This window comes from Camelus dromedarius, chromosome 7 (assembly GCF_036321535.1).
Source record: "Camelus dromedarius isolate mCamDro1 chromosome 7, mCamDro1.pat, whole genome shotgun sequence".
Lineage (NCBI taxonomy): Eukaryota > Metazoa > Chordata > Mammalia > Artiodactyla > Camelidae > Camelus > Camelus dromedarius.
Window position 1 is genome coordinate 6,794,070 of NC_087442.1, and position 26,471 is coordinate 6,820,540.

At 44.0% G+C, this 26,471-nt stretch overlaps 1 protein-coding gene across 3 annotated transcripts in view; it reads right to left on the bottom strand.

Moving 5' to 3' along the window:
- Positions 1 to 26,471, bottom strand: part of CNTNAP2 (contactin associated protein 2) — a 1,833,097-nt gene that overhangs the window by 232,878 nt on the left and 1,573,748 nt on the right. For all 3 annotated transcript variants that reach the window (XM_064487267.1, XM_064487269.1, XM_064487268.1), the window contains one exon: positions 747 to 917. In XM_064487267.1, the coding sequence (XP_064343337.1) occupies positions 747 to 917 (171 nt within the window). The remainder of the gene's footprint in view (positions 1 to 746; positions 918 to 26,471) is intronic.

Sequence of the window (26,471 nt, forward strand, 5' to 3'; positions counted from 1 at the left end):
TATTCACCAAACCTGGAGGTCTCTGGACATAAATTCCTAAAGCTGCACTTATGCCCCAAGGATAAAAGGGCCCTGTTACAATGTGAATTGCACTGCCCGGATCCCACGAACCCCTCCCTTCAACAGACGGCATCCATCCCCGACCACGTGACTTCGTGAGGGTCTTTGGGATCCAAGACAAGCTGATGGAGCTGGGATTCTGGTAGTTTCTGTGCCCTTGGCTAAATCAATCAGAACCCAAACCTTTAGAGGGTGTGTGGGTATGGGGCCTCTTCTGGAAAGTGCAGACTCAAAGTTCCACCGAGTAACACAGTACTGTGTCCAGGCTGCTTCATTATTAGACGTTAATTTTGATTATTCCTATTTTTCTTTGTGTTGTTACCCCCACCCTCATTACTTATTTCTGATCACTTTACCCAATCCTCTCCCTACTCTTAACCCTGTCTCCTCGGAAAATAAACACAAATAAACTTTAAATACACATTCTTCTCCTATATTATTAGAGTGATTTATTCTCATCTTACTCGCACAGCATTGTGGGAATCTCCATGTGCCTGCTTCCTTGTGAGCAATCTGAGCCCAGGAGCCCAGGTCTTTCTCAAGTTGTGCTGCTCCCTCCCAGCACTGCTTCTGGAACAAAGGAGACCGCTGATGCTTGAATCCAATGAAATTACATAATCGGGGTTCAGATCAGCCTGAAGTGACAAGAGTAGCTATTCGTGAGATGGCAAAGAACCTATACTCACATTTCAGCTCGAGTTTGATGAAATCTGTGTTCCCCAGATTTTCAAGAAACACTCCCCGGGGGATCAAAGTTTTGAAGTAGAAGGAAATGTCGGCACTAGTTTCTCCTTGAAAAGTCGAGAAATGCAGGTAGGATGATGGGTTTGGGAAGGAGGCGGCATTCCAGTAATTCCCTGCGGAGGAGAAAGAAAATGGTAATTCACACCACGATCATGGTAGTCATGGAAGAGAGCCCCATTTCTTGAGTTTTAATACATTTCCATTGACAGCAGCCCTCTGGTCTTCTCTACCTGCTGAGCAACGTTGCACAGAATCCCCACTAACATATCTTTGACTTTCCAAAAGTTCTATGTGTGTAAGTACATAAAATATTTCATTAAGGATTGATAGTTCCTACCAAGAGCAGTCCTGGAGGGGCTCTAAGAGTAAATGTCAAAAGAGGAGAAAATGGAGAGAGGCCCTTGGTGTCACTCTAGGGGTGAGTGTGGCTGTTTTGAGCTCATGCTTACGTTTGATGCAAGAAACACCTGGGCCGACCTGGAGGGACAGCCTACGAATGGAGTCTTTGGTTTTCTGCTCTTGCTTCTCATCTGCCTTTGCCTTGGAATAACCAGGGCCTGCTTCCAGCCAGCAGCTGCTTAGACACCACGTGCAGCAGGAACACAACCGTGGGGAGCATGGAAGCTCTGTGGAAGTGAGGAACTGGGGGAAAAGGAGGGATGACCCAGCCAGTCATCTCCCCATCCTTCCTGCTCCAAAACTCCCAGAGGTGAGTTGCTGGGCAGGGAGGGTCTCCCTGCCCCCAGCTTCTTCCTCCTTGAAGACTCCAGGGGACACTCCAGCCTGTGGTGTGTTATGTTGGGTGGGAGTGCTGAGCTGAGCCCACCTGAGGGCCCACAATCAGCCTCTACCCTTGAACTCACAGGGTAGACACAGATGTACCCATCCCCTCCCCACTCACTGCCTGGTAGTAGCCAGCGGCCCCGGGAGAAAGGCAGTTGACAGGACAGAATAAAAAACACCCAGCTGGAGGACTCACATCCCATCAGGACAGATGGACCAAGAATTTGAGACCAAGAGCCGACTCGACTTTACTCACAGGGGAGAAGTTCCTTTTGAACGTGCACATTTCTGCGTACCCATCCCAGCACAGCTAAGGACTGAAATCCATGGATGTGCTTTAAAACAGTTACTAAAGCCTTTACTCTTAATACTAAACCCATGTTAAAGTCACCAGATGAGGCCAAGATGGAGTCACTCATGCTAAGCCCCACGTCAGCAAATCAAAACTTAACAGTTTCTGTGCTCGGCTCGCTCAGGGAAGGAAGGTCCAGGCCATCCTGTCAGCACCTGCCTGCTCCGCTCAGGGCACCTGACACTCCAAGCCTTCCCTCTGCTCATGTGAGAGTATGCCCTGCTTCAGCCAGTCGGCACTCGCCCAGGATAACCTCCTTCTCCCTGCTCCCCTTGGTCTATAAAAATCCCTCACCTCGTGCAGCTCTTCCAAGATGCTTATCTGCTGGATTGGAGGCTGCCTGATTCATGAGTCCCGGAACAAAAGTCTACTAGACCAGTAAACTGTCTGTGCAGAATTTTCTTTTAACATCTAAAATACATGTTTTTTTTTTAAAAATTGATTTTTTGCCATATTTTTCCTTGAAAGAACACACTGAATCAATTCTATTCTATTAGTTTCTATCTACTGTATTTTCCCTTCCTTTTATGCAACTAATGCACATATACAATAATTTCAACTGCTATTCTTTTTTTTTTTAAAGAAATGATGGCTCTTTTAATATGCCACACCTCAGGTACTTTTATTTATTTATTTATTTAGATTGAAGTACCTCTGATTTATAGTGTTGCGTTAGTCTCTGGTGTACAGCATGTGATTCAGTTACACATATATATATTCTTTTTCATATTCTTTTTCATTATATGTTATTATAAAATATTGAATATTGTTCCCTGTGCTACATAGTAGAACCTTGTTGTTTATCTATTTTAAATACAGCAGTTTGTATCTGCTAATCCCCAAATCCTAATTTATCCTAAATGAACAGTACTGCTATATTATGAGATATTAAAGTATCCTCTTGTTTAATTAATGCTATTTATTTCTGTTCTTCAGACGTCTAGGATACAGTGACATCTAGATAAGCGAATGGCAATATAGAAACAGTAAGTCAGCACAAAATATGTTTGCAAACGTCTTCATTAAGGTAAAAACAGGGGTACCCACTGTTGCACGTGTCCCAAGAAGTCTTAGCACTGTTTTAAGTTCTTTTTAAAAAAACTGCAATGTCATAACTTTCAGTAGGAGAAAAATAGACTGGTTTCCTCTTGGGAAGAAGAATGTGATATGATATTGGTTAGAAAAATACCTGAAAAAAAAGAACCTTAACTCTTGTTTAGATTGCTGTGATCTAAGGGCTGAGACCTCTTCCTGGCCCGAGATCCAGCTTCAGATGCGGTGAGAGGAGCTCCCAGCTGGCTGAAAATGAGCCTCTCAAGATAACACCTAAATCAAACCAGAAGTTGCAACCCTCTCACCAACCGGAGTTCTACGAAGGAACAAAGATGAGCCCCCCGGGTCAGCAGGACTCAGCCTGTCCTGCTGGGTGAGAGCGCGTAACAACCCAGGAGCCTGTAAGGGTCGACCAGTCCCCAGTCCTGCTCCAGCCTGAGGCAAAGCAACTGTGTCTTAGGCAGAACATACATCAATGAACACTTCAAACTTTCAGTCCAATCAAATGCGTTCTTGTTTTCTGAGGTGATGTATTCACAAAAGGACAGGTGTCTAAGATGATTCTAGAAAAAAAGGAAAGCTAAAGGTAAGATATGTCAGTATTTATCTGAAGTCCAGCACTGGTTATTTGGACAGAAAGACCCCCAGAGAGGAGAAGGCCAGTTCAATCGTTATTCTCATTGGCCGAGATATCCCTAAAGACCACAACTCCATTCGTTCTCATTCTGTGCTCACTAAGCAACTTCGGACTAACGTGGTCTCTTGACTGGGTATGTTCAGAGGGAAATTATGCCTTCTACAAGTGGCGGGAACCAGGCATCCTTCTGGAAATGTCTGGACGGTCACGTGGTATCTTTGGCGTTGCGGCTTGTGGCGTGCCCCAAATCTCCGGATGCGTTAAGTCCCGATTCTCGGCCAGCAACAGCGAGGCCTCCACCTGGTCCCGACTGGTAGTGTCAGAGTTGAGGTGTCCACTTGGAAGGGGTCACTGAGGCACAAGCAGAGGAGGCTAGAAATTCTATTAATATTTTTTAAAACCTCATCCTTTAAAATATTTACTTTAGTTATGCTTTATGGTGTACATAATATATGAGCACAGTGGAGGACGGACAGAATTCACAAGCAAGCTGATTGGGATGTGAGCTTAAAGGTTTTAATGAGCAGGGGGCATGATAAGAAAGTTTGGGCACCGCTGCTCCAGACCCCCAGGGACTTCTATGAGGCCTGATCTGATGAGTCCGTCGCCCAATCTCTGGGATTTTTGGTTATAACAAAATAACATGAGTGCTTTTTTCTAGTACTTGTTACCATTCCTAATGCAAGGAGCTTGTAACACTATTATTGTTTGTTTATATTGCTCCCAGCTGACTGCAAGTTCCTTGAAAGATGGGAGAATACCATTTCATTTCGTAACCTTTGGCTCTAGAATATATTAAGTACTCAATAAATAATTATCAAATCAATGGGTAAGTGAAACATTTGGATAAGTTATATCCAGTTTCACTCCATATGCAAAGTTCTCATGGGACAAAATCTACTTTATAGTAGCTTGAGTATTGATGATATTAAATAAATATAAATAAACGCTAATACTGCTTTAGTACCCACCGTAACTGGACACAGCTCCCACTAGCACGCCATAATTTTCCATATTCCTGACTTAATTCCTATTATTCCCCATAGACCTCATTGAATGATCCCACACATTTGCAAGACTGATGGTCTTATAATCTTAAGGTTGTTGAAATGGTCGCAATTTGTGCTTGTTCTCAAGGTCAGCGCTGCGGAGGGTAAAGTGACATTGGACGAGAACACCAAGTTGGGAACAGGACTCACAAGATGGCAATCCAGGTGCCACCACAGGTGGCAGGGATGGCCAGGGTGGACGGGCAGCAGCAGGCAAGGTTGGAAACCAAGAGGGAGAGTGTGATGCAGAACAGAAATAAACATTAGGGATGGGAGGTGACAGTCCCCAGTAACAGGGTGACAAGGCAGGTGGGAAGCGGTCAGGGACCCAGCCGAGGGCAGAGGTCATCAAAGGCTGGGCCCCACCCCTAAGAGTGGGGGTGAGGCTGAAGGCTCTGCCAGCTTGAAAATGAAGTCGGTCATGCGAGAAGCTTTTAAAATATGTTCTGGGCTACGCAAAATTGTATGTAAAATAGATAAACAACAAGGACCTACTGTATAGAACAAGGAACTATATTCAATCTCTTTTTTTTTTAGTTTAAGTATAGTTGACTTACAATGTTGTGCTAGTTTCTGGTGTGCTCAATATCTTTTAATAACCTATAATGGAAAAGAATATAAAAAGGAATATATATATATATGTATAACTGAATCATTTTGCTGTACACCCGAAATAAACCCAACGGTGTAAATGACTATATTTCAATTAAAAAAATAAAATGCAGGTGGAAAAAAAATAAAAGGGAAGAAGAGGGTGAATAACAGTGCCATCTAGCTACAAGGAGCTGTTAAGAGGATTAAAAGAGATCTATGTAAAACGCTCTGTATGCTGTAACTGCTAAATAAACATTGCTTATTATTATTACTACCAGTAAATATGAAATAAATTACTATTAGTACTAATAAAGAAAAGTACATTCTAGGCAAGGCCTGGGCTCACCTTGGGTGGGAAGAGGAACCAGGGAGGTGCCTCCAGGTGGCGCAGGAGACTAGGTTGCTGAAACCCACCATGACTTCAAACCTCAGTGAACCACCGGTACAGAATGCAGTATTGAGCATTCATCCACATTCTCTACCGGGCAATTACTTTAATCTTACCAATGATTATTTAGTATGGGATTCTGACTTCAAAATTTCTAAGGATATCTTCTGATGGGCAGCAATTCATTTTCAGCCTAATTTTAATTTCTAACAAAGAATTACATGTGCCTGGTTTTAGAAGTCCAGTGGTGCTAGTGGCATACAGCAAAATGCTATTCCCGGCTCCAGCCTCCCCTACCAAACCCGACTTCTTGGTCACAACCCTTTCTGTATCCCCATGTTTCTAAAATACACTTGTGTAGACACTTATTGATTTATGCATTTTAAATAGTTTCTCCTGGCTTTTTTCAATGCAAGATGAGAACTGAGCATTTTTACAAGCCTACTTCCCTATTTCCTTTCTCCATCTTCTCCCAAAATAGCAAAATCATAGGTTCAATATTTATATTTGTAGAACTAGGTATCATTCACTAATGAGCCAATCAGTGACATCTAATTATATTTTCTTTTTTTGTATAATTTTTTGTCTCTCTAGAAAAAACAGGTAACTATTGATTCATCTGCCTAATTTTCTATGTATCTGTCATGAACTCTTTACAAATTCTCCAACACACTTGTAAAACTCTTCTCAAAATTTTCCAACATTAAGCACATCAGACAATCCAGCTGTCGCATTTTGGGCCCTTGGAGGCACCACATGACCGCCTTCCATCCTCCTGCGGTCTCCTGGGCTGCTGCTTCTCAGGGCGCTGCACCGCTCCCCGCTCCTGTCCTTGGACCTCCCTCTTACCCTTATTGCAGGGACTTCCTTTTGTCCCTCTTCGGTATTAAAGCCCCAAATTCCTAACTGTCTCTGACTCTGGGTGCTCCTCTTTCTGGATCTACACCCTTGTTTACACAGAGCACATTCTCAAGTTGCTTTTTGAGAAAAGGGACCAATGAGGTCAACTTCCTAAATCCTTGCTCCTCTGAAGTCATTATTTTGCTTTCACAGTTGAGTGAGATGCTCCAGGAAATTACTTTCCCATGGATATTTAAAGGCATTTCTCCACTACCTTCAAGCTCTCAGTGTTGCTACTGAGAAAGATAATGCTTTCTGATGACCACATCATGAATTTAGCTAATGGGGTTCAGGACACGCTGCTCCCAAATACGTAATCTTGGCAGATTGAGTATTTCAAGCTGAGAAACGGCAGGTGCAGAAGGACTTTCTGAGCTTCCTCTGAAGCAGGTCATAAAACTCCCCTGTGTGGTGCCCTCTCTATCCCCACAGGGAAGAAGCATCCTCATCTCCACAGACAAAGGGACAGAGGGCACCCAAAGAACAGGGCCTGCTAAGCTCACTACACTCAACTCACACTCTGTCCTGTCCTGCCTTTCCATGACTCTCCACCCTTCATCAATCCAAGCATCAAAACACTCGGTTTTAACCATCTCTTTGGGGCTTCATTTTCTTATGAAAGCTCCCATGCCATGCAAAATGTCTGTTAAATACATTTGTATGTGTTTCTCCTGTTAATGTCTTTGTCAGTTTAATTCTTAGACCCAGCCAGGACACTTAAGGGATCGAGGAAAACTTTCCTCTCCTGTGTTACTTGTATTTTTTTCTCTTTGGAAACTTTCAGGATCCTTCCTGTAATTCCCTTCATTGAGAGTTTATATGGTACCTTGGTGTGGACAGTTTCCCCACGCCAAGCCTGGACTTCGATCATTTCTCGTTGCCCTCTTTCTCAAACACCTACCTGTTTTATATTTACTTTTCTTTCTCTGGCTCCTTTGCATTCTTAATTTTGATCTTTTTTCTTCAGTGCCTAGCGTCTCACCTCCAGGAGGGTGGGAGGAAGTGCACTGGGGTCTGAGTCATACGTACACAGACTTTTAACCAATCCTGTTCTCAGGCTCCCTCTCCTCCAGCCTTCTGACCAGTTTCTGAATATTGTGGGCTCTGGAATCAGACAATCCGGCTCTATCACTGCTGCCCACTGGGCGACTCTGGACAGATTTCTTGATCTTCCTAAATTTCAGTTTCCTCATTTGCACGATGGAAGAATACCGGAATCTCTTTTAAAGGTTGTTGGGAATCACAGGTGATAATTCATGAAATGTACTTAGCAGAACAGTGAGCACAAAATAACCGTTCAACACGTGCTATTATCCATCACCAAACGGGTGGCTTTGGCATCACTTCTAGTCACTGTCCAGGGCTTGGTCGAGAAGTGGGGAGGATGGCAGCTTAAATTTGTGAGCAGGAAGCTGACGACCCTGAGCTTCTCCTGAGTCCGCTTCTCCACCGGGGAGAATCCTCAAGAGGGAGGCGGCCAACGCCCCAGGCAGACGGAGCGCTCACTCCAGGTCCCAGTTCTCGGCTGCCGGCGCATCCCCAGCCCACACCCACCCCTGCCTGAGCCTGCACTGCCCTTTCTGTGCTCCTCTGCTCCCCCTTCACTGGCTTTCCAAACTGTGCTCCCTCGTTCTTTGTCTCCTTATTGGCTTAAAAAAAAGGTCCATTCAGGACACATGAATGAGAGTTATCCTTGAGCCCTGGCAGCATGATGCAGGGTTTTGTCAAGAAGCCATCACATAAAAATGCGATGAAAGGAGGAAGGACCGAGCAACGGAGAAACTGTAAACAGGTTCATTTGAACAAAGCGGTACCAGAGTCGCGTGATGCGCAGAGGCATGAGGAGCAGTGGGGCCCTCACCCTGCTGCGTCCGGCCCCTGCTGCCCTTCCTTCCTCCTCAGAGGGGAGAGAGGTAGTTAGGAAAAGCCGAAGAGGCCGTGGTTGGAAGAGCTGGCGCTGGGCCGACACGGAGGAGACTGCATGTGACTGTCTGCTGTGGTTTTGCAGGGTGTGTGGCTGCTGGTGTGGCCCGGAAGCCAGGGGACTTGCCCATCCTCTCCCAGTTTCAGCCGTTTCCTCAGAGCCACTAAACGGCCCAGCGCTGGGAGGGATGGCACCAAGAAGTGTGTCTATAGCTTCTGGTTTAAGTGGCAAGCACTTTCCAATGTAAATACCAGCTTTGAGGAGACTAATTACTCTGAACATTTTTAGTGACCCAAAGGTTAGAAACTGGAGACTTCTTTGAGTTCTGTAACGAGGCTTCTCTTGTTTACTGCGGCTGGGTGCTATTCACAACAACAAACCAGATGGCTTCATTTGCATGCAGATTTCAGCCTATTTGTAGACGTGTCCTTATGGGTAGAGAAAAAAATTACTTCCTTAATTAAGCCATTTTGTGCATTCAGGAAAGGTAAACGTGGCTTTGTTCTGCCCTCCGCCTCATTTTACAGGGCGAGCTCAACTCAGGAGGCAGGGCTGCAAGTCAGGAGGCAGCCACTCCCTCTGCAGAGATTAATCCCCTCCAGCGAGCCATTTCCATGGTTACAACCCAAAGTGGGCGATGTTACAACCTTGTGGGAGGAGTTGACGATACAAAGCTTTCACACTGTGTCTCTGTGATTTGGTAACTTTGGGCAAGAATGGAGATGGGGTCCCACAGGAAAAAAGAATATCATGGTGAAACTCCAAAGCTCAGGGGTGCTTCCTGCCCTGCTATGAGCTGACCAGTTGCTAGACTGGGGGTGCGTGCGATAAAACTGGATCGTTCCTAATTAGTCATGGAAACTCACATATCAAACCCATTAATGGTGCACTTAAACACAACAATACTTAAAGAGGTCGCTCTTCTTCCTTCTGAATGCCTGAAACAGCGGTGTGTGGTGTGTGCTCGGACGTTCGGAGGCAGGGAGAGGGTCTCAGTTGTCCTGCAAAGCTTTTCAGGGTCTCCACCTTGGAGCCCTGGGTCTCCTCATATTTTCCTTCTTGGTTCTCTGGGTTCGGTCTGAGTCATCTTAAGTATACTTGGGTTTAAAGTTAAAAATTAACAACCGGAAGTGGAGAAATGAGTTCCAAGGTGTGAAATGGAAACGCCTGGGCTGCCTGTTCTTCAGTCCGGTTTCTGTCTTGGGTAAACCCCAAAGGTTTTTGTGATTGATTCCAAAGAAGAAGGGAATAGCAAGACTGAATTGCCCATATTCTGGTGACTAAGGGACTGGAGGAAGGCTTGTTGATTTAGTAAAAACAAAACGTTGTTGCATCAGGAGTTTGTGGGACAAATTCACGTCCACTATCTGCAGGTCGGCACTGAAGATACTTGACACGTAGTGTAGTACACCAAAATGGCCATGGGAGGGCGTCGCTGCACACTGCCGAACTTCCAAAGGCTTGCATGCCCTCAGGATGAAACTTCTGCATTTCTTTCTTTTCCTGAGTGATTTCACCCGCTTTCATCATTTCAAGCCCTAACCCTGGGTCAGTGAGTCTCAAATGTATGCATACAGCTAGATCTCTGCTCTGAGTTCAAGATCAACATGTGCACTTCTTACCGGACAGCTTTACTTCCACATACAAATACCTCCAACTCTAAATGATGGAAAGTGAACACACATTTCTTCCAAGTTAACTCTATCCACAGTGCTCTCCACTTTGGAGCTGTTCCCACTCTGCCACCCAAGCCGGAAACATGGGAGTCACTGCTGGGGATCCATCCCTCCCCAAGGTCTGGTGACAGCCCCTCGCGGCCTCCCCTGCAGTGTGTCCCTCCTCTCCACTCCCGCTGCTTCCTTGTCTCGGATTGTAATCTTGCCTGGATCCCACACTAACTTTTGGTTCTGTTTCCAGTGTTGGTATCTTAAAGCCAGCCTTTACAAAGCCAGTGGGAAATCTCTCTAAAATGCACAGTTGACTGTGTCACTCTCATGAGTAAAACCCCTATTGGTTCCAAATGCCTTCGGAATGCATTGCAAGCTCCCCCGCATGGAGTATTAACCCAACTTCTCCCCCCTCAACCCCCCCAACCCCGTTGCCTCAGCCACACGCAGCTGCTCAGCCCCCACCATCCACAACGCTGTGTGGGGCTCCTTGTCTTTTATCTGCATGGGTTCCTCATTTTGGATTGTCCTTTCCACCATCGGCCCCTCTCCCACCTTCCCAGCTCACACACTGCATCTGGCCTGACTTCTTCTCATCCTTTAAGGCGTCACCTCCTCCAGGTGGCCTCCCATCCCTTCCCCAGGCAGGTGAGGTGCACTTTCCCTGAGCTCCTGGGACCTCGTATCTACCACTGCACTCAGCTTACTGCATTATTATAACGACTTTCACGTTCTTCTCATCGGCGAGGCTGTGACTTTCAGACAGCAGAGACGGTATTTTCTATTTCTTTTCCCTGTTGTATCCAGCCTGACACAGAGGCGATCAATACGGGTTTTTCGAGTAAGTGAAAAAGTATGTTTTTTTAAGAAAAAATTTGTAGCATTGCTAATCCCACTACCAGTTAATACCATTCCTTGACGTGATCATCTGCAAAGTTGGAGAACTGGAGGTATATCCAGTCCACGCAGACTGAAGCTCTTCTAGGTCTGGCATTATTTGTTTGGACTCTCAGGCACATTCAGCATCTCCCTTGTCGGAGATCTGATGTGCACCGATGGCCCTCTGTCTTCACCATGCCTCCTGTTAGTTACTATGTCTACCTTCTAATCTTTTTCTCTCTTCGTATAATTGCAGTTCACAGTCTAATACCATTAAGCTCCCATTTCATGGTCTGCCCTGTGGTCACGAAGGATGGTCCTGGCAGGGTGGGACAGGCTGCTGTGCGTGTAGCCACCCTCAGCCGCCGGGCAGAGAAGGAGGCTGTGATGAGAGGCGGCCCTCACGTCCTGATAGACCACAACCCTCCCCGCCCCAGAGCCCCGCCTCCATAGAAAAACAGATTTTATATCAAATCCATTAGGTGAGTAAAACGTGGAAACAAGGCACCCCTTTCAGCAGAGGGGTGGATGCGGAGATCGGAAACCGCTCTACCCGGCAGAGTAATGAATGGACATTATCCATACAATTACATTGCACAAATCAAAGTTTCCTTTTGGTGCTCTTTTCATTATAGGAAATAGAAAGAGCCACGCGTTCCTATTCATAGGTAACTGTCACTTTGCTACTGAACACTAACACGGCCCTCGTGTTTCCAGGAACGGGATCACAACGCAAGCAGACGTCCCACGGTGCAGAGTGAGGGAGACGAGCAAGCGAGCGTCAGCTTGGAAACCTGCTCTGCAATTATAAATAAATAAACCTGTTTGTAAATTAGAGACCTGGCTCCTTGGTCACAGGGCTGTGGTACCAATGTAAAGCCACAGCAGCATGCGGTGGCATCGTGAAACATCAAGGACCTACAAAAAGGCAAAAAAATTCCTCTATGGCTCGCTTTATTAATAATGATAGCAAACTAACGTGTATTTCCGTGGACGCGGGAGTGGGGTTGGCTGGGATTTATGCATGACGTGCGGCAGTTTCCTGACAACTATTAAAAAGGCGATAAGAGGGGGGCACAGTTGAAAGCAAGCCTGCTCAGAGGATGAGGGAAAATAATCTCCTGTATAAAATCAAACAGTGCACCAAAGTTGGAAGGGGGGTTCAGGCTCTGAGGAGAAAAAGAACTCACTGAGGACAGGATTCCATTTTGTGATTTGCGATTCTTTGCTGCTATTTTCGTTGTGTGAGGCTGGGGTGTGCAGACATCGAGCCGTGGTCTGATCGCCCGGGGTAAAGATTGCAGAACGGAATTCAAGCTGTTGCGGAGGACACACGTTGGTCTGAGATTATGTATGCCTAACATACAAGTAGGAGTTTGATAACTTTGAGTCACATACTTAAAACAAATAATAAAATGAGAGCGATGGCATCCGATACGTTGATTTAGAACAGTTCTAATTTCAAAGAAATCTGGGAATGTGTGCGAGGGCAGGACGGACGACCCGAGTGATGATTAGAGGCTGAAATGACTTGACGAATGAATGGCGTGTCCCCCAGCAGACGCTGCTCAGAGTGCGGTTACCCCAGCACCGCAGATCCTCAGGGCACGTGCAAACCGCACCGAGGACAAACGGGGCCACAGCATCAAAGATTTTCTCCGAATGCAGAGGTGCTGCTGCACCCTCCACGGTGGGACCTCCCTCCACATTTACAGAGCAAAATGTGGTGCAAAAGGACACGCCTGAAGAATGAAATACAGAAGTCATTACAATGAAATTCAGTGTGACAGGCCACTTTACGACCAGACCTATATTTTCCACGTCCAAATGTCCAGCTGTAATGTGGAGGTGCTGGTCTCAGCCTTGCCTTTGAGGTTATTGAAAGCGACGGGAAGGCTGCCTGCCCAGGATCGAGCCACTTGGGGACCTCAGTATTTTAAAAAGCGAATTTAGATTATAACACAAAGCAAAAGTTAAAAGTTTTAACTGCCACCACCTGGTGCTGTAGGTGATGCCGATTTGAAACTGAGACGATGGTGGCATAATCTGGGGTCTGAAAGCAATTATTTCCAACAGCCTGGCAGCTGCCCAGAGCACAGCGGCTTTGAAACAGGCTGCATTCTGACCTTTTCTCAGTCTCGGGCTCTGGAGGAAAAACAGGGGCTTTAAAATTCAGATCGGAAGGTGCACAAACAGAGCCCCGAATGGATTCTGATGGAACCAATCTCACAACTCACCTCCGAGAAACTTTATGGGAAGTTTATGGGGATTTATTGTTTCAAGAACAGAAGGACATTTACCTACAGATGCAGGGGAATAAATTTCAAGTACATTTAGTCTTGGAGAATGGTCGCCTTATTGCTGATTTCAATCCACTTGACTTTCTCCTTAATCTTCCACCCTCCACCTGGAGTTGCACGCACGCACGCGCGCGCACACACACACATACACACACACACACACACACACACCTTCTGAATTTGGTGCTTCACCAGTACATACATTTTTAAAGAGCTTTTAATAGTAAAAAAAAATGCAAACAACCACAATGTGTAAGTCTATATATTCAAAAAATATAACACAATGTGGCATAAACAATAAAACAGACCTGAGCAAAGGGTCCGTTGTATGCTGTAAAGTGGCATGCAACTTTCAGAACAAAGTGCACGACAGCTCAATTTTGTTGAAAGGTAGATGTGTGCGTTGTATGCAACGCACACATGTATATTCACACGTATATAGAATACACACACCCTTCTAACATGTGCGTGCGTTCACTTAAGCACAGAGTAAAAGACAAAAGTCTAGGAGGATCCACATCAAATATCAACACTGGCTCCCTTTGTGGACAGTGACGGATGGAGGATCTGTGCTGGGAAGGATCTAGGTTGTGTGAGTGCGAGAGAGAGAGAGAGAGAAGAAAGAAGAAAAGAGCAAGGTCAGTGGAAGAGGAAGCAAGATTGCAGGAAAGGGAGCTTTGGGGACGAACTGCGGACGGACGGGGTGGAGCGAGAGCGGGGCACGATGGAGAGACAGCAGGTGGAAGAGAATGCAGACGTGCTGCGGGCTGGGGATTGACCGACCTTTGATGTTCCTTGCGAGATGCCGATAAAGGTCAGATTCCTTTTCCATTACTTTTGGCTACTGGGACCGTATTTTTGAAAAGAAATTCCCTGATGGGACTATGCAGGTGGGTAGGGGGGGCCTCGGCTTTGGCATTCGGGTTACAGGTCTCTGGGTCTCAGCCCAAAGCCATGCGGAGCTGCCCTGGGAAAAGGGACATTCCTCCTTATCCTGAGAAAGAATAGGGCTCTTGAGGTTGTACCATTCACGTGGAAGGCCTGGATGCCATTGAAACATCTGTAAACTATAAACTGCCCGTGTCCATCTAACTAACCAACTAACTAACTAACAATGATGCTGTAAAACTTTCTTTTCACAATACAGTCTCACTGGCCATAAGCAAACATTTCCTTGCCAATATTTATTCTGCTAGGATCCTGGACTTCATACAGTTGTTTATACTTCTTAATAGTTAATTCCATAGAATTATTAATAGTTAGTAGTAGTAGCTAAAATCTATCAAACCATGTTCCAAGCAATGTTTCAATACAGGCGTGTCATCTCAATTAATCTTCACATCACTTAAAATACTAATATTATCTCCATTTCTCCTGTGAGGAAGCTGAGGCACAGAAAATTTAACGTGAACACTCAGAGGTCTAACTTTAAATGGAGTGTCATCTATAAAAATATTGAATCACTATGTTGTACACCTGAAACTAATAGCATGTTGTAAATCAACTATACTTCAATTAAAAAAAAATCCTAGGATCTTATGGCTTCAGTATCAATGATCTTTCCACAAAAAATGCCGCTGCTCTTTTCTGTAAAGCAATTCCCTCTCGTTCCCCCACAGCCCTCGGCTTTTCTTATAAACAGAGATTAACTCTCCAAACATTCCTGTGGGATTCTGTACTGACTTCCCTGCACCTGAAGGGAGTCTGGAGGTGCTTCTGTATCTCTGTCTTCAAATTTCAGCTAACGCAGATTCGGAGGAGATTCGTCTACAAGGTTCAGAGAGGATGGGGAGAAAAGAACCATGCTCTGCCTCAAACTGAGAGCCTACGATGTGTCAGGCACAGCCCTAGGCTTCACGGAAGATCTGGCATCTGAGGATCTCATAACAGTGCCTCTATCTCCAATATCATCCTGTTCCACTTCCTCCTTTGCCCACTAGGCTCCAGGCACACCAGCTCTCTTTTTCTTCTTCAATATCCAAGCTTGTTCCAATCTCAGGACCTGCATCTTCTGCCTAGAATGCAGCCTGCAGATCTCTGCAGGATTGGCAACTTTGCATCACTCAGAAGTCAGTCACCTCCTCAAGGCCAATGCCACCTTCTCAAAGAAATGGAAACTCCATCTTGAAGTCATCTTCAGTCATTCCCCGTTGATTTCATTTTCATAGCATGCACCACTATCTAAAATGTTTATTTATAGGTTACATTTACTTATTTATTGGCCGTCTTTCCTGAACTAGGATATAAGGTCCACGCACGCAAGTGCTTTGCCTGCTTTGTTCTTTGCTGTGTTTCTGGCACCTAGACCTTGCCTGGCACGTAGCAGGTGCTCAATAAACACTGCTGAATGAATGAGACACGCCCCTCGGGCCCACCAGTTTGGGAGCTGTGACAGGTCATGGAGTTTAACACTCAAGGGAGTCTTCAAAGTTCCATCTCCACGTGGAGACAGACTTGCTACTTGACTAAATCAAGCCTTATTACATCAGGGATGTGATGAGCTCAGTAATATTTGTTGAAGTTATTTAGAAAGAGTAGCTGAAAAATGACCTCATAGGACGAGATACTAAAGATATTTTATTAACTCTTTATATTGTCAAAGCATTTGTGAGGTTTTTCAAATGACACTGAGCTGCGTTTAACTACGTAGTTTCTGGTTGCATGAGGCACACAGAGAGATGTGTAGCTCTGAGGTGGAACGTTCACGTGAAAGAGGCCAGTTGTTCTAAATTGGCTCGGTGGTTCAGCTTCCCAGTGTCCTGCACTCACAAGGGAGCTGCCTGAAAATGTGCAATGTTGGCTGAACACTGCGTTAGACCACGTGTGAAGGGTTTGACTTTCCCATAAGAGCTGAAGTCTGTGCTGAAATCCTTCACAAGGACATTTATCACGCTTAAACACTGATCGCTAGTTTGCAACCCTGTACCCATTTCCTGGAGCACGGATCTGGCTGGAAGAAGGCATTCTCCAGCTCTGATATCTCCAAGTAGCTTTATATTTAAGGAAAGTTGGGTGCTGGGCCAGACTCACTCAATACTCAGAGGCTCTCCTCTTCCCTTGGTTTGGCTAATGAATATTTCAGTCCTATTAAGGGATACAAAGAGCTTGATCTTCTCCAGTAGGGAAGCTCTTCTCCTCATTGAGTCAAGTTTCTGCTCCAAGGCTTCATGAGGGTAAGTCCTTCAAAGTTTCGCTTGCCTTCATACCATAGGCTCTTGTAGAAATGGGGAGAATCACCCCATTTGAGAGACTGTAGGAATTCAGAAGGCAATTGGTTTCTGTGATCTCCTGCCTCTTATAGCCCTGATCTCCCTGACTTGTCTCTGTCCTCACCTCTGCCAGTCCTGTCTCAGCCACTTATCAACCGAACCTCCATAATGTGGTGGCTGCTAATGGCTTAACAATTACCCACCCCTGTTTTTTTTTTTTAATTTTAATAAAGAACTCTTGAAGATTGAAAAGCCTTTAAGATCCAAACTAATTAATCTCTAATGGTACGATTTCAAGTATCAACACAGGGCGGGGATAAATATTTCATCTCCGTGGTGTATATTTACCCTCATGATAATTATCTGTTGCCTTGCAGCCCTGATGTGTTTCACTGCTGGCACACACATGTACCCCCGAAAAACGTTCAGCTTAAGAATCTTGACAAATGAGGGGGCAATGTTAGAATAACACAGTGGACCACAAACAATTCTAATTTTCTTCACTAACAGAATCAAGTAATACTCTCCACCATTTACATGTGACAATGAATTTGGATATTGACATTTTATTGTGGGGGAGAAAAAGGTCAATTTTTATACTTGAGAAAAACGAAATATACTTTGAAAAGTGCTCAACAAAAAATAACAGTGTAAACAAAACTCACCACACTCTGGGAAAAAAGGTTAAACTATTTCATGACTTTTCCTTTTAACACTAAACTTCAAAATATCTTTTTTTTTTTTGAAGAAAATATATGGGAAACTTTCCTTCTGCACTATTTCACATGCTTGAAAAACTATAAAGCGTTCCACTGTGTATTAATCAGAAAACTCGGAGCGGGAAGAGGGAAAATTTTCATAGAAATAATTTGTCAGGTGAGAGACTAGACCTGATTAGTTTTCACAAAGTATCACAGTTCTGTTAAGGATTATTCCCCATGAGTAAAATGCAGGGCTCGCTCCAGATTATTTTTCTCAGGTGGTGTGTATCTTTTTGCGTATCTCAAGCTGATAATTTATTTTTTTAATCATCGACAGCTCACAAGGTTTAGTGTGTGTTAGAAAAATCCCAGGGCTTGCTAGAAAGGCAGCTTCCCAGGCCTTAATCTCAGCTGTTTGGAATCACTCGGGCCCGGGTGCAGTAATCTGCCCTTTTATTAGGGACCTCAGTGGCGTCCGATGAAGGGCATCTTTTGTCCAGAGGCTTTGGAAACATGGTTTTGGAGTCAGGGCACCTCTTAGATCACGGAATGGAAGCCTGGCTAATTTTGAACTGCTGTTATTTGGACATCTGTGAAGGGCAAACACGACATTCGTTCTTGCTATCTGTGCAGACTGATCCAGCCGAGCCTTCTCGCTCAGGGAACGAGGACCGTCTGCCAAGAATCGCCCTCGTTCCTGATTTTGGTTTCCACGAGCAGCAACAGCGTGGAAGCCACACAGACACTGAGAGCACAGGTCCATCAGCTGAGGCAGAAGCACATGGCTTCCTTCACCAGAGAGACCTTCACACTGAGAGCCAAGCTCAGCTCCTCGGGGGGTCTCGGGGGGGAGCAGGATTTTGGGTTCGGTCCACGATCCCGTGGGAGCACGTGCAGAGACTGGGCACGCGGCTCTATCCATCAGTTCTGTGCTCGCCGACTCGAGCTCAGTTAGCTCTCGGGACATTACTCACCCTGGTTCTCTTCCTAGGACGTTACTCCTGGTCCATTCATTGTTCTGCCTCCAAACATCTCTTAAACCCTTGCGCTCCCCACTCATGCCACTCTGCTGTTCTCTCTTTATCCTGCCTCTCTGTGTGGCGTTCACTAAGCATCGTCCCACGAAAACGGCCACCCGTGTCCCAGTGCAGAAACCTCGAATCAGAGTTCTAAAACTAAGTACCAAAATCCCAGCAAGACATGCCCATCTTCTCAGACTTCCTACCAGAAGCTTCAAAGAGCAAGTAGGAAACCAAACTCACTGCCTTCACCCTAAGGTGGGCTCCTCTGTGGTCTTCATCTTAAAGACCACTGGGCTTGGGGTCACCCACTGCTGGGAAGCTTCAGGGTCTCTTTTGAGCCACAATTGTCATGCCTGGGCCAAAAAAACCAGATGCCAACTTGTATGAAGTCCACCTCCGTGGTGTCCGTCCAGTCACTCCTGTTCTCTTTCCCCTCCTGATCTTATGTCTCTGGCTCCAGTGCCTCCCCTCCAAGTCACCCTCCACAGAGCCAGCGGGACTCCTTTCTGAACACAGACAATTAGCAAAATGTGTCACAAGTCACGCTGGCAGATTCCACCCCCTCTGTCTGGAATGACATGTTACTTTCATTTTCCTTTTCTTCTTAATCTTCATTAACAAAAATGCTATTATATGTAGAGATAGTGATGATAATGTGTAATAGCTAATATTTATCAACAGTTTACTATATGCGTCATTCACTGTTCAAGACTTAATACACAGTATTCCATTCAAGTTTTCAGAAAACCCTAAAATACAGGCGTTATTATTATCCCCCTTTGCAAGTGAGGCAGTTGAGACTTAGCTTAAGCTAAACTGCTCAGGTTCACATGGGTAGTAAGAGGGGCTTCACAGTAAGTCTGTCTGAATCCAACGTCTGCACTTCTAATCACTTCTCTTGGCTTCTTATTTTTGTTATGCTTAAGAAGAATCCTACAGAAAGCATTCTTACTACATGCATTTAAAATAACCTCTACACCACGGCGGGTGGAAAACGGTGATGGAGTTGAGCCAATCCAACTACATTCTCTCATCCAGTTGGGTCAGGATAAGTCTGTCACTATGTTTCCTGTAAAATAAATGTATGTATAAAAGGACACACCCCATGGCTTCCTAAATTCATGCTTTACTTTTTATGCTAATAGATTTCAAATGTGTTAGCTGTTAATGGCTGAGGAACTTTGTAACTCCATTGTAAATAGATTGATGGTTCAGTCTTTTCCAAGAACGCTGACCTGAATACTAATTTCAGAATTCTGGAATATCAGTGATCATCATATCAGAAAAGGTTTTTTTTTTAGTCAAATGACAAATGCAGGCTTGAACAAGTGTGATACAGATTTCTTTACTGCAAGATGTCTCACCGTGCACTGTGATTCTTTGAGAGGAGTACATGGTATGTGTGTGTGCACACATTTGACCACAGAAGCTCTTTTTCCCTTTTTCCTTTTTAAAATACAGCGCTGACATACAGCTACATGGGAAACAGTCTCAAAAGAGCTGCCTGGCATTTCTGTTAATACAGAATCAATCTCTGTATTTAAAGTGTATGGACTGTGCTGTTTATTTTTATTTCAACCCCGTCTCTGTTATTAAAGAGCATCACCGTGTTTATTCTGTTTGGAAATTATGATAACTGGAACAAATCACTGTGTTTGAGAAGACGTGGAGGGTTATCGATTAAACTGTTGATCCGTGTCATCAGGAGGCGGGCGCATACACCAAAGCTCCACTTTTAAAAAATATTGAGACTGTGGGTCCTTCCTTGTTGACAACCCTCTGTATCTCTACTGACTCATTCACGTGCTCTCACACAAGCTCGGTGACAGGCGGGGACCTTCCTGCTTCCCGTGGCTCCTCTTCCCTCACGTTAATCAAGGCATCTGCGGAAGCGGCATCTCCAGCATCACTAGATTCTGTCATCCTGAGAAGTGGGAGGTGCCCTGAAAGAATGAAAGCTGGGCACGCTTGCAGTGGAGGGTTTTTAAACCACAGTAAAACGTTTTCAAGGCTCTTTTCTTACTTGACACTTGGGTTTGGACCCTGGCAGCAAGGGCAGCTCTCCCCAGGAGGGCAGCTGCTGCTTCCTCAGCGCTCAGCCTTCCTCCCCTTAAGGTCGAAGATGCATGGATCCGCAGCCCCAGTGGGTCCCGCCTACCCCAGTTCCTTTGTCCGTCCAAGCCAAGGGTAATGTATAATGGGCTTCTCTGTTTTTTCAGGGACGCTTTAGAGCTCTCCTGGCTTGTTGTCCTTTTGGAATTAAGCCACGCCTTAGGGTGGAAACACCTCCTGAATACTTCAGTGTGGGCTGATGCACCATTCACCGGACGATACAGAAAATAAGGACTTTCCCATCAAACACAACAGAACACCTGCTTTTGCCAGTCAGCATTTCACCAAATGGCTGTAAGAATTAGGTACCTGTTTCCCCAAGGAAATGAAACAGACTGGGTCTTCAGATCAGAGCCAGATCAGAGCCTCCTATGAGTTTGCTCTGTTTTCCTTATGTGAGTTATTTTCAGTTAAATCACTAGCAAAATAAGGCATCTCCCAGGCCACTTTGGTGCTATTAAACATGTCTGCGTCCTTCCTTCTTTCTGGTTCTACAGTGAGGAATTCAGCAAATTACCTCCTTCCCGATGACCACAAATTCTTCACTTTGTGTCTCTGGAACCTGGGGGAAGTAGTCCGACCTGGACCCTGTGCCTGTGGGCCTGTCTTTTAACAGCCCTACATCCATCTTTGCATCAACTTCAGCCAGTTAGGGTGGATTTTCTTTCTTCTCCTGCTACACTGCGGGCGGGCTTCTCTTTGGCCTTTGGTGCCTTTGAGGTTAGAACAGCCAACACTGCTACTTGTGGACATTTTTTATTCAAAAGAAACTTGCTTTTTCCTGTGCTGATTTTGACCTGTATGCATTGGCTTCCTTCAACTCTACATAAGCTAAATTAGGTCACTTTATTCTTTAATTCATCAATTGCCAATTTTGAGAACTGGGATAAGTACATTATTCCGAAAGGAAGTGCAAATTGTAATGTGAGGTATGAAGTAGCTGATATAGTGAAGTATAAAAACAAAAGAATTTAAATGAAGGTCATGCCTATATTAATTCATTGGAGAAGTGCGAAAGCGAAATACAACAGTATTTAGCATAAGTGCTGGATAAAAAGATACTACCTGCTGCTGGAAATAGATCCACACTCTTGTGCATTCATGCGCGCGCACACACACACACACACACACACACACACAGGAAATTCTAAATGCAATTCTGCGGAGGTACATATAATTTGGAATCCTTACAGAACCGGGCATAAGAACTAATGCAGTATATTTTGCCTAAGAGAAAAGAATGAGGGTCAAATGTTTCAATGTAAAAAAATGTTAGTCTCAATGAAACCACAGACTCTGAGAAAAGCAGAGCATAGCCACATATAATGTTATTTAGGAAAATCACTGTGAACTTGTGATATTAAGACAACACGTATGTTCCATTCTCCGTTATTATTGAATATGGTGCAGCAGCAGCAGCAGCAGCAGCGGCAGCGGCAGCAGCAGCAGCAGCAGCGTATTTCCTACCCTGACTCTCCTGTTCACACCTGGTACCCAGATTTCGGACTTTATTATTCTCTCCTATTTCTGGTAAGGATGCTGATTCCATGTCTTAGAGCAGTCAAAACAAAACAAAACAAATTGGAATGGATCTGGTACATCTTCTTGTTGCCAGACACCAAGCATGTTTCTAAGAATGCTGGGAGTAGTACTAGAATACTTGAGTCAAAGAGATTCCTGCTGGCCGAATTTTGATGAGTCAGCATTGAGAGACAGAGACAGAGAGATAGAGAGACAGAGAGAGAGAGAGAGGGAATGAATGAATTTTGGTTGACTAAAGGAAGGTGAGTCTAGTCTGTGAATGGTCATTTGCTTACAATGATACTCATAAGAGAAAAGTTAATATAAGGCATATCAAAGATAGTTATAATGCAGAGAAGGGTAAATAAAATCAGGTATGATTAATGGAGGGTTAATATTTTGTTTCCTCTGCTAATCATTTTCTTGACTACCAACTCCATAGTATATATAGTAGGAGTAAAGCCAGCAAGCCAAGTAACCCTGGGAAAGGTACATATTATTATACTGTGATCAGAAAGGACCAACCAGTAGCTGGAGCCACACATGGAAACTGAATAGAAATGAAAACTCACCACTGATTTGCGCCAATGACATGACCCTATCGTGTGCAGAAAGGACTCAACAGTGATTTTAAAGAGTGGTGATCTGAGCCAGTGTCCTGAAGAGGAGAACTAAAATTATCTACTAGGAGGCAAGGATCCCATATGACCCTAATAATCTTAATAAAATACTTCAAAATTTCTCAACATGATATTCTAACGGACGAATACAGGTCAACACATCATAGCGATAGGATTAATACAATCAGGCTTTGTGATGCTGGCCAAATCATTTGTGAAGAAACATCATTTAAAAATAAGACCAGTCTGACATATGTGGGTTTAAAGGGAACTTCACCTGATGATCACCGATTAGGGCTTAAATCTCCTTAGGAACCGGGAACTGTGTCTTGACCAAGAATCAATTCATTTGTAACCTAAATCCTGCATTCTTGTCTACTCTGAGATGGTTATTTCTTTTTTTTTTCCACTGAGATATAGCAATTTTTTGAACCCGAGGAAGCTATAAGAATAGTAAAAATAGTAAAATAGGTGATATATTAGGAATGTAGCCCAGGAAAAGATGAAAAACAAAAATGTAAATCAGGTAAGGATAAAAGATAAATTTAAATTCACTATATTTGCATGTTTATAACTGAATTTAGTCTGTAATTACTGATTACCTTTGTATATATGACAATTCTGTGAGAATTTAATATACTTTTAAGGTATTTAACATATTTAGGAGAATTGGATATGTCAGAATTTTTATTTCAATTAAATGCTTAGACATACTTGATTAAATAAGTTTGTAATTAATGTTTAAGTGTTTGGGAAATTAGTTTGTTAGATTTCTAAGTTTTGACTGTTAGTGGTGTAATTAAACAAATAATCTGTCTATATTGGGAAATGTTGATAACTTTGTTCAAATAAATCTATACTGTTTAATTCATAAAACCTAAACATTGGGCATTAAAGAAAGCACAGAGAAAAGCATTTCATTCTAAAGAAAGTGCTCTATACTAAATGCTTGTCCCCTCCTCTTCCTATGTTAAGCCCTAACATGCAGTGTGATGGATCTGGAAGTGGAAACCTTGGGAGGTGCTCAGGTCATGAGGGTGGAGCCCTTGTAAATAGGATTAGTGCCCTTGGGAAAGAGGCTCTGTGAGGACACAGGCAGAAGACGGCCATCTGTGAACCAGGGGGCAGGCCCCCACCGTGCACTGAATCGGCCAGTGCCTTGATACTAGACTCCTCAGCCTCCAGAACTAGGAAAAACAAATTTCTGTTGTTTATAAGCCACCTGGTCTGTCACATTCTGTTATAGCAGCCTGAGCGGACTACGACAGAAAGGATCTCTCTAAAACACATTTGATATTAAAGTATTGGTCCTCATGAAGAATAGTTTCAAGCCCTCTTCAACGAACAAGTAATTGTGGTAAATTTCTGGTTGGGCCAATTAAGCTCCCCGGGACTATTCTCTTTTCAATACTGCATCTGAAGGTTGTTCAGGACTAAATGAGACACAATGCTTTAATAGCGGCAGTCCTAGCTTAGGGTTGGAATCCAGTAGAAACTCAATAAACACAACAGAAGAAAGGCAATTTATTGAAAATGTCATATGGTAGAACAGTATGAATGAAAATGGGCTGGCTGAGTCATCTTTCTTCAAAGGGTGATAGGAGCAATGGGTCTTGAAAGTCCCTGGTCTCTTTGCCAAAAGAGTTAACAGGTTATGATCTCAAAGGGCTATGTCCATCAGATTTGTCAGAGGGCGAGGGGACAGAGTTGGTGCCTTGAATTAATATGGGGGTGGCCTGCCCCCTACGAGGATTTTAGCATGGATATGAACACCTGGATGTTGTCAATTGATATTTTTCCAATCTGGGACAACCATTTTCCAACATGTGCTCCCAAACTCTCCCTATCCGTACAGATGCAGAGGGGTGACTAATGACAGCGACAAGCAGGCACTATGGGGGGTAGGGGATCCTTTCATTCTCTTAGACCATATAAGTCTCTTCCCTGTACCCTTTACCCTCCTTGCACTTTGAAATTGAACACTCCAAAATGGCTACACTTGGATGTCCTGCCAAACTTAGTGGGTGGGAGTTAACCAGACTTCATTTGATTTAGAAACAGCAACAGAAAGAAAAACTTTGTGTAAATTATGCAGAAATTTCTGGTAGGATTGTTAAAATTGAAGGCAGGTCACGACTCATATTTACTTCCCTTATTCATCACTCCAAGGCATCCATCACTTGCCGCAAGCAACCTCACAAGTTGCTCTGCCCACTGTCACCACCGCACACCTGGCCACGCCTAGAGCACACGCACCTGCATCGCCCCCATTCACCCGCTGCCTCCATCTGCTTTGTTGGGCTCCATGATTGGCTGCACTTTGCTTTCATCCTTCCCCGCCACCAACACACAAAGCGCATGGGATGCCCCGTGCTTCAGGGAAGAGGCGCACCGGGCATGGAAAACAGAGATGTTACTCCAACTAGAAACTTTTTTTTTTTTTTTTTAAGAAAGACAGTACGCTTAATCTTAGGAAATTCTACTGGGAAAAAAAAGTACATTTAAAACGACTGTCAAAAATTTCAACATTACAAAAGGAATGGAAATTTGATTAAAAGGTGAGAAATCATAGTATTAACTAATAATCTTTTCATTTCGGGAGCTGAAAAAGCACCAGTATTCTTTTAAAATTAGTCTAGATAGCGCACGTAGAGCAGAGGGGTTCTTCAATTAGTAAAAATTACTATTTTTTGATAAAAAGAGATTATTCTTCTACAAGACTTCTTCCCTTGTGAGAATAAGAAGCTATTTTGAAAAGCAGTGATGTTTAACAACCCAAGCTCTACCCTTATAAAAATAGGAAAATTCACATTTAGAACTCAATCTTTAAGAATCACCATTTTCCTCATAAAATCTCCTTAGCTTTATGTAATAGCCATAGATGGGAACACATCTGACATGCACGAAATGTTCAGATCTCTGTGCACTTATAAAAATAATCAAAGAGGAATAGTTTTTCCAACAGTTTTAATTAGTTTCCCATATAGGTAGGTCATAATCGAGTTTTACTGAGATATTACATTTAGTAATGGCTGTTAAATGTAAACTGAGTGTGTACCTGGGAACGTTAATTTATAGACATCTCCTTGGAGAATACGGAGCATCACCACTGCTTTCCTATTACTCAGAGTTTTATCACTAGCCTGAAACTGACCAACTAAATGAGTGTCGTGGGTAACACATAATGCTGTAAAACTGAGCACTGACTTATTACGAAATACAAAGCTTGAGGGATCACTGGGGTATTTAATGCCAAGTCTGGCTTGTTTTCCCTTTACATTGAATAGAAGCAGCAGACAAATTGCCTAGAATGAAACTTTACTAAACAAAACGAAGTATTTTTTTTCCACGTCACTCCTCTAAGTGAGTGACTATCATTCGTGATCACAGTAAAAGCCCTTCCCAGCCCTTTCCTCATGATTTTTCTGCAGAAGAGACTCCAAGGAGTAAAATGTAAATGACCTGTCATATCAAATTGTCATTGCAGCGAGTTAATGAAATTAAGCAAGTTACATAATTTTAATGCAACCTTCTTTACATTGAAACAGCCACCCCCAGCTCCCTCCTCTAGCACACCACAAAAAGAGAAAGGAAGAAAGAGCAAAGAAAGAACAAATAGTGATTCTAAAGAATCTTTGGGAAAGAATTATACTCAAGGTCTGAGAGCCACAGGAGTCTAAAGATAAAAGAAGAGAAAAATGCTGTGGGTGACGGAAATGAGGCATTTGGCACAGTCTAGGGGGCAGGGAGCCCAGCCTCTGCCGTTTCCCTGCCAGGGAGTTTAATAGAAAGACCTGCTCTTTGATCACCGTGGGATCCTGTGACCGAGGAAGAGCCTGGCCCCATCTCTAGCACCGCCGGGGCCTCGGTGAACGTCCTCCGTGGTTTCCAGCAGATGGCACCAGGAAACAAGGTTTGCACGCAAACTGGTGTCTTGGTCTAGAGTAATGAATGCA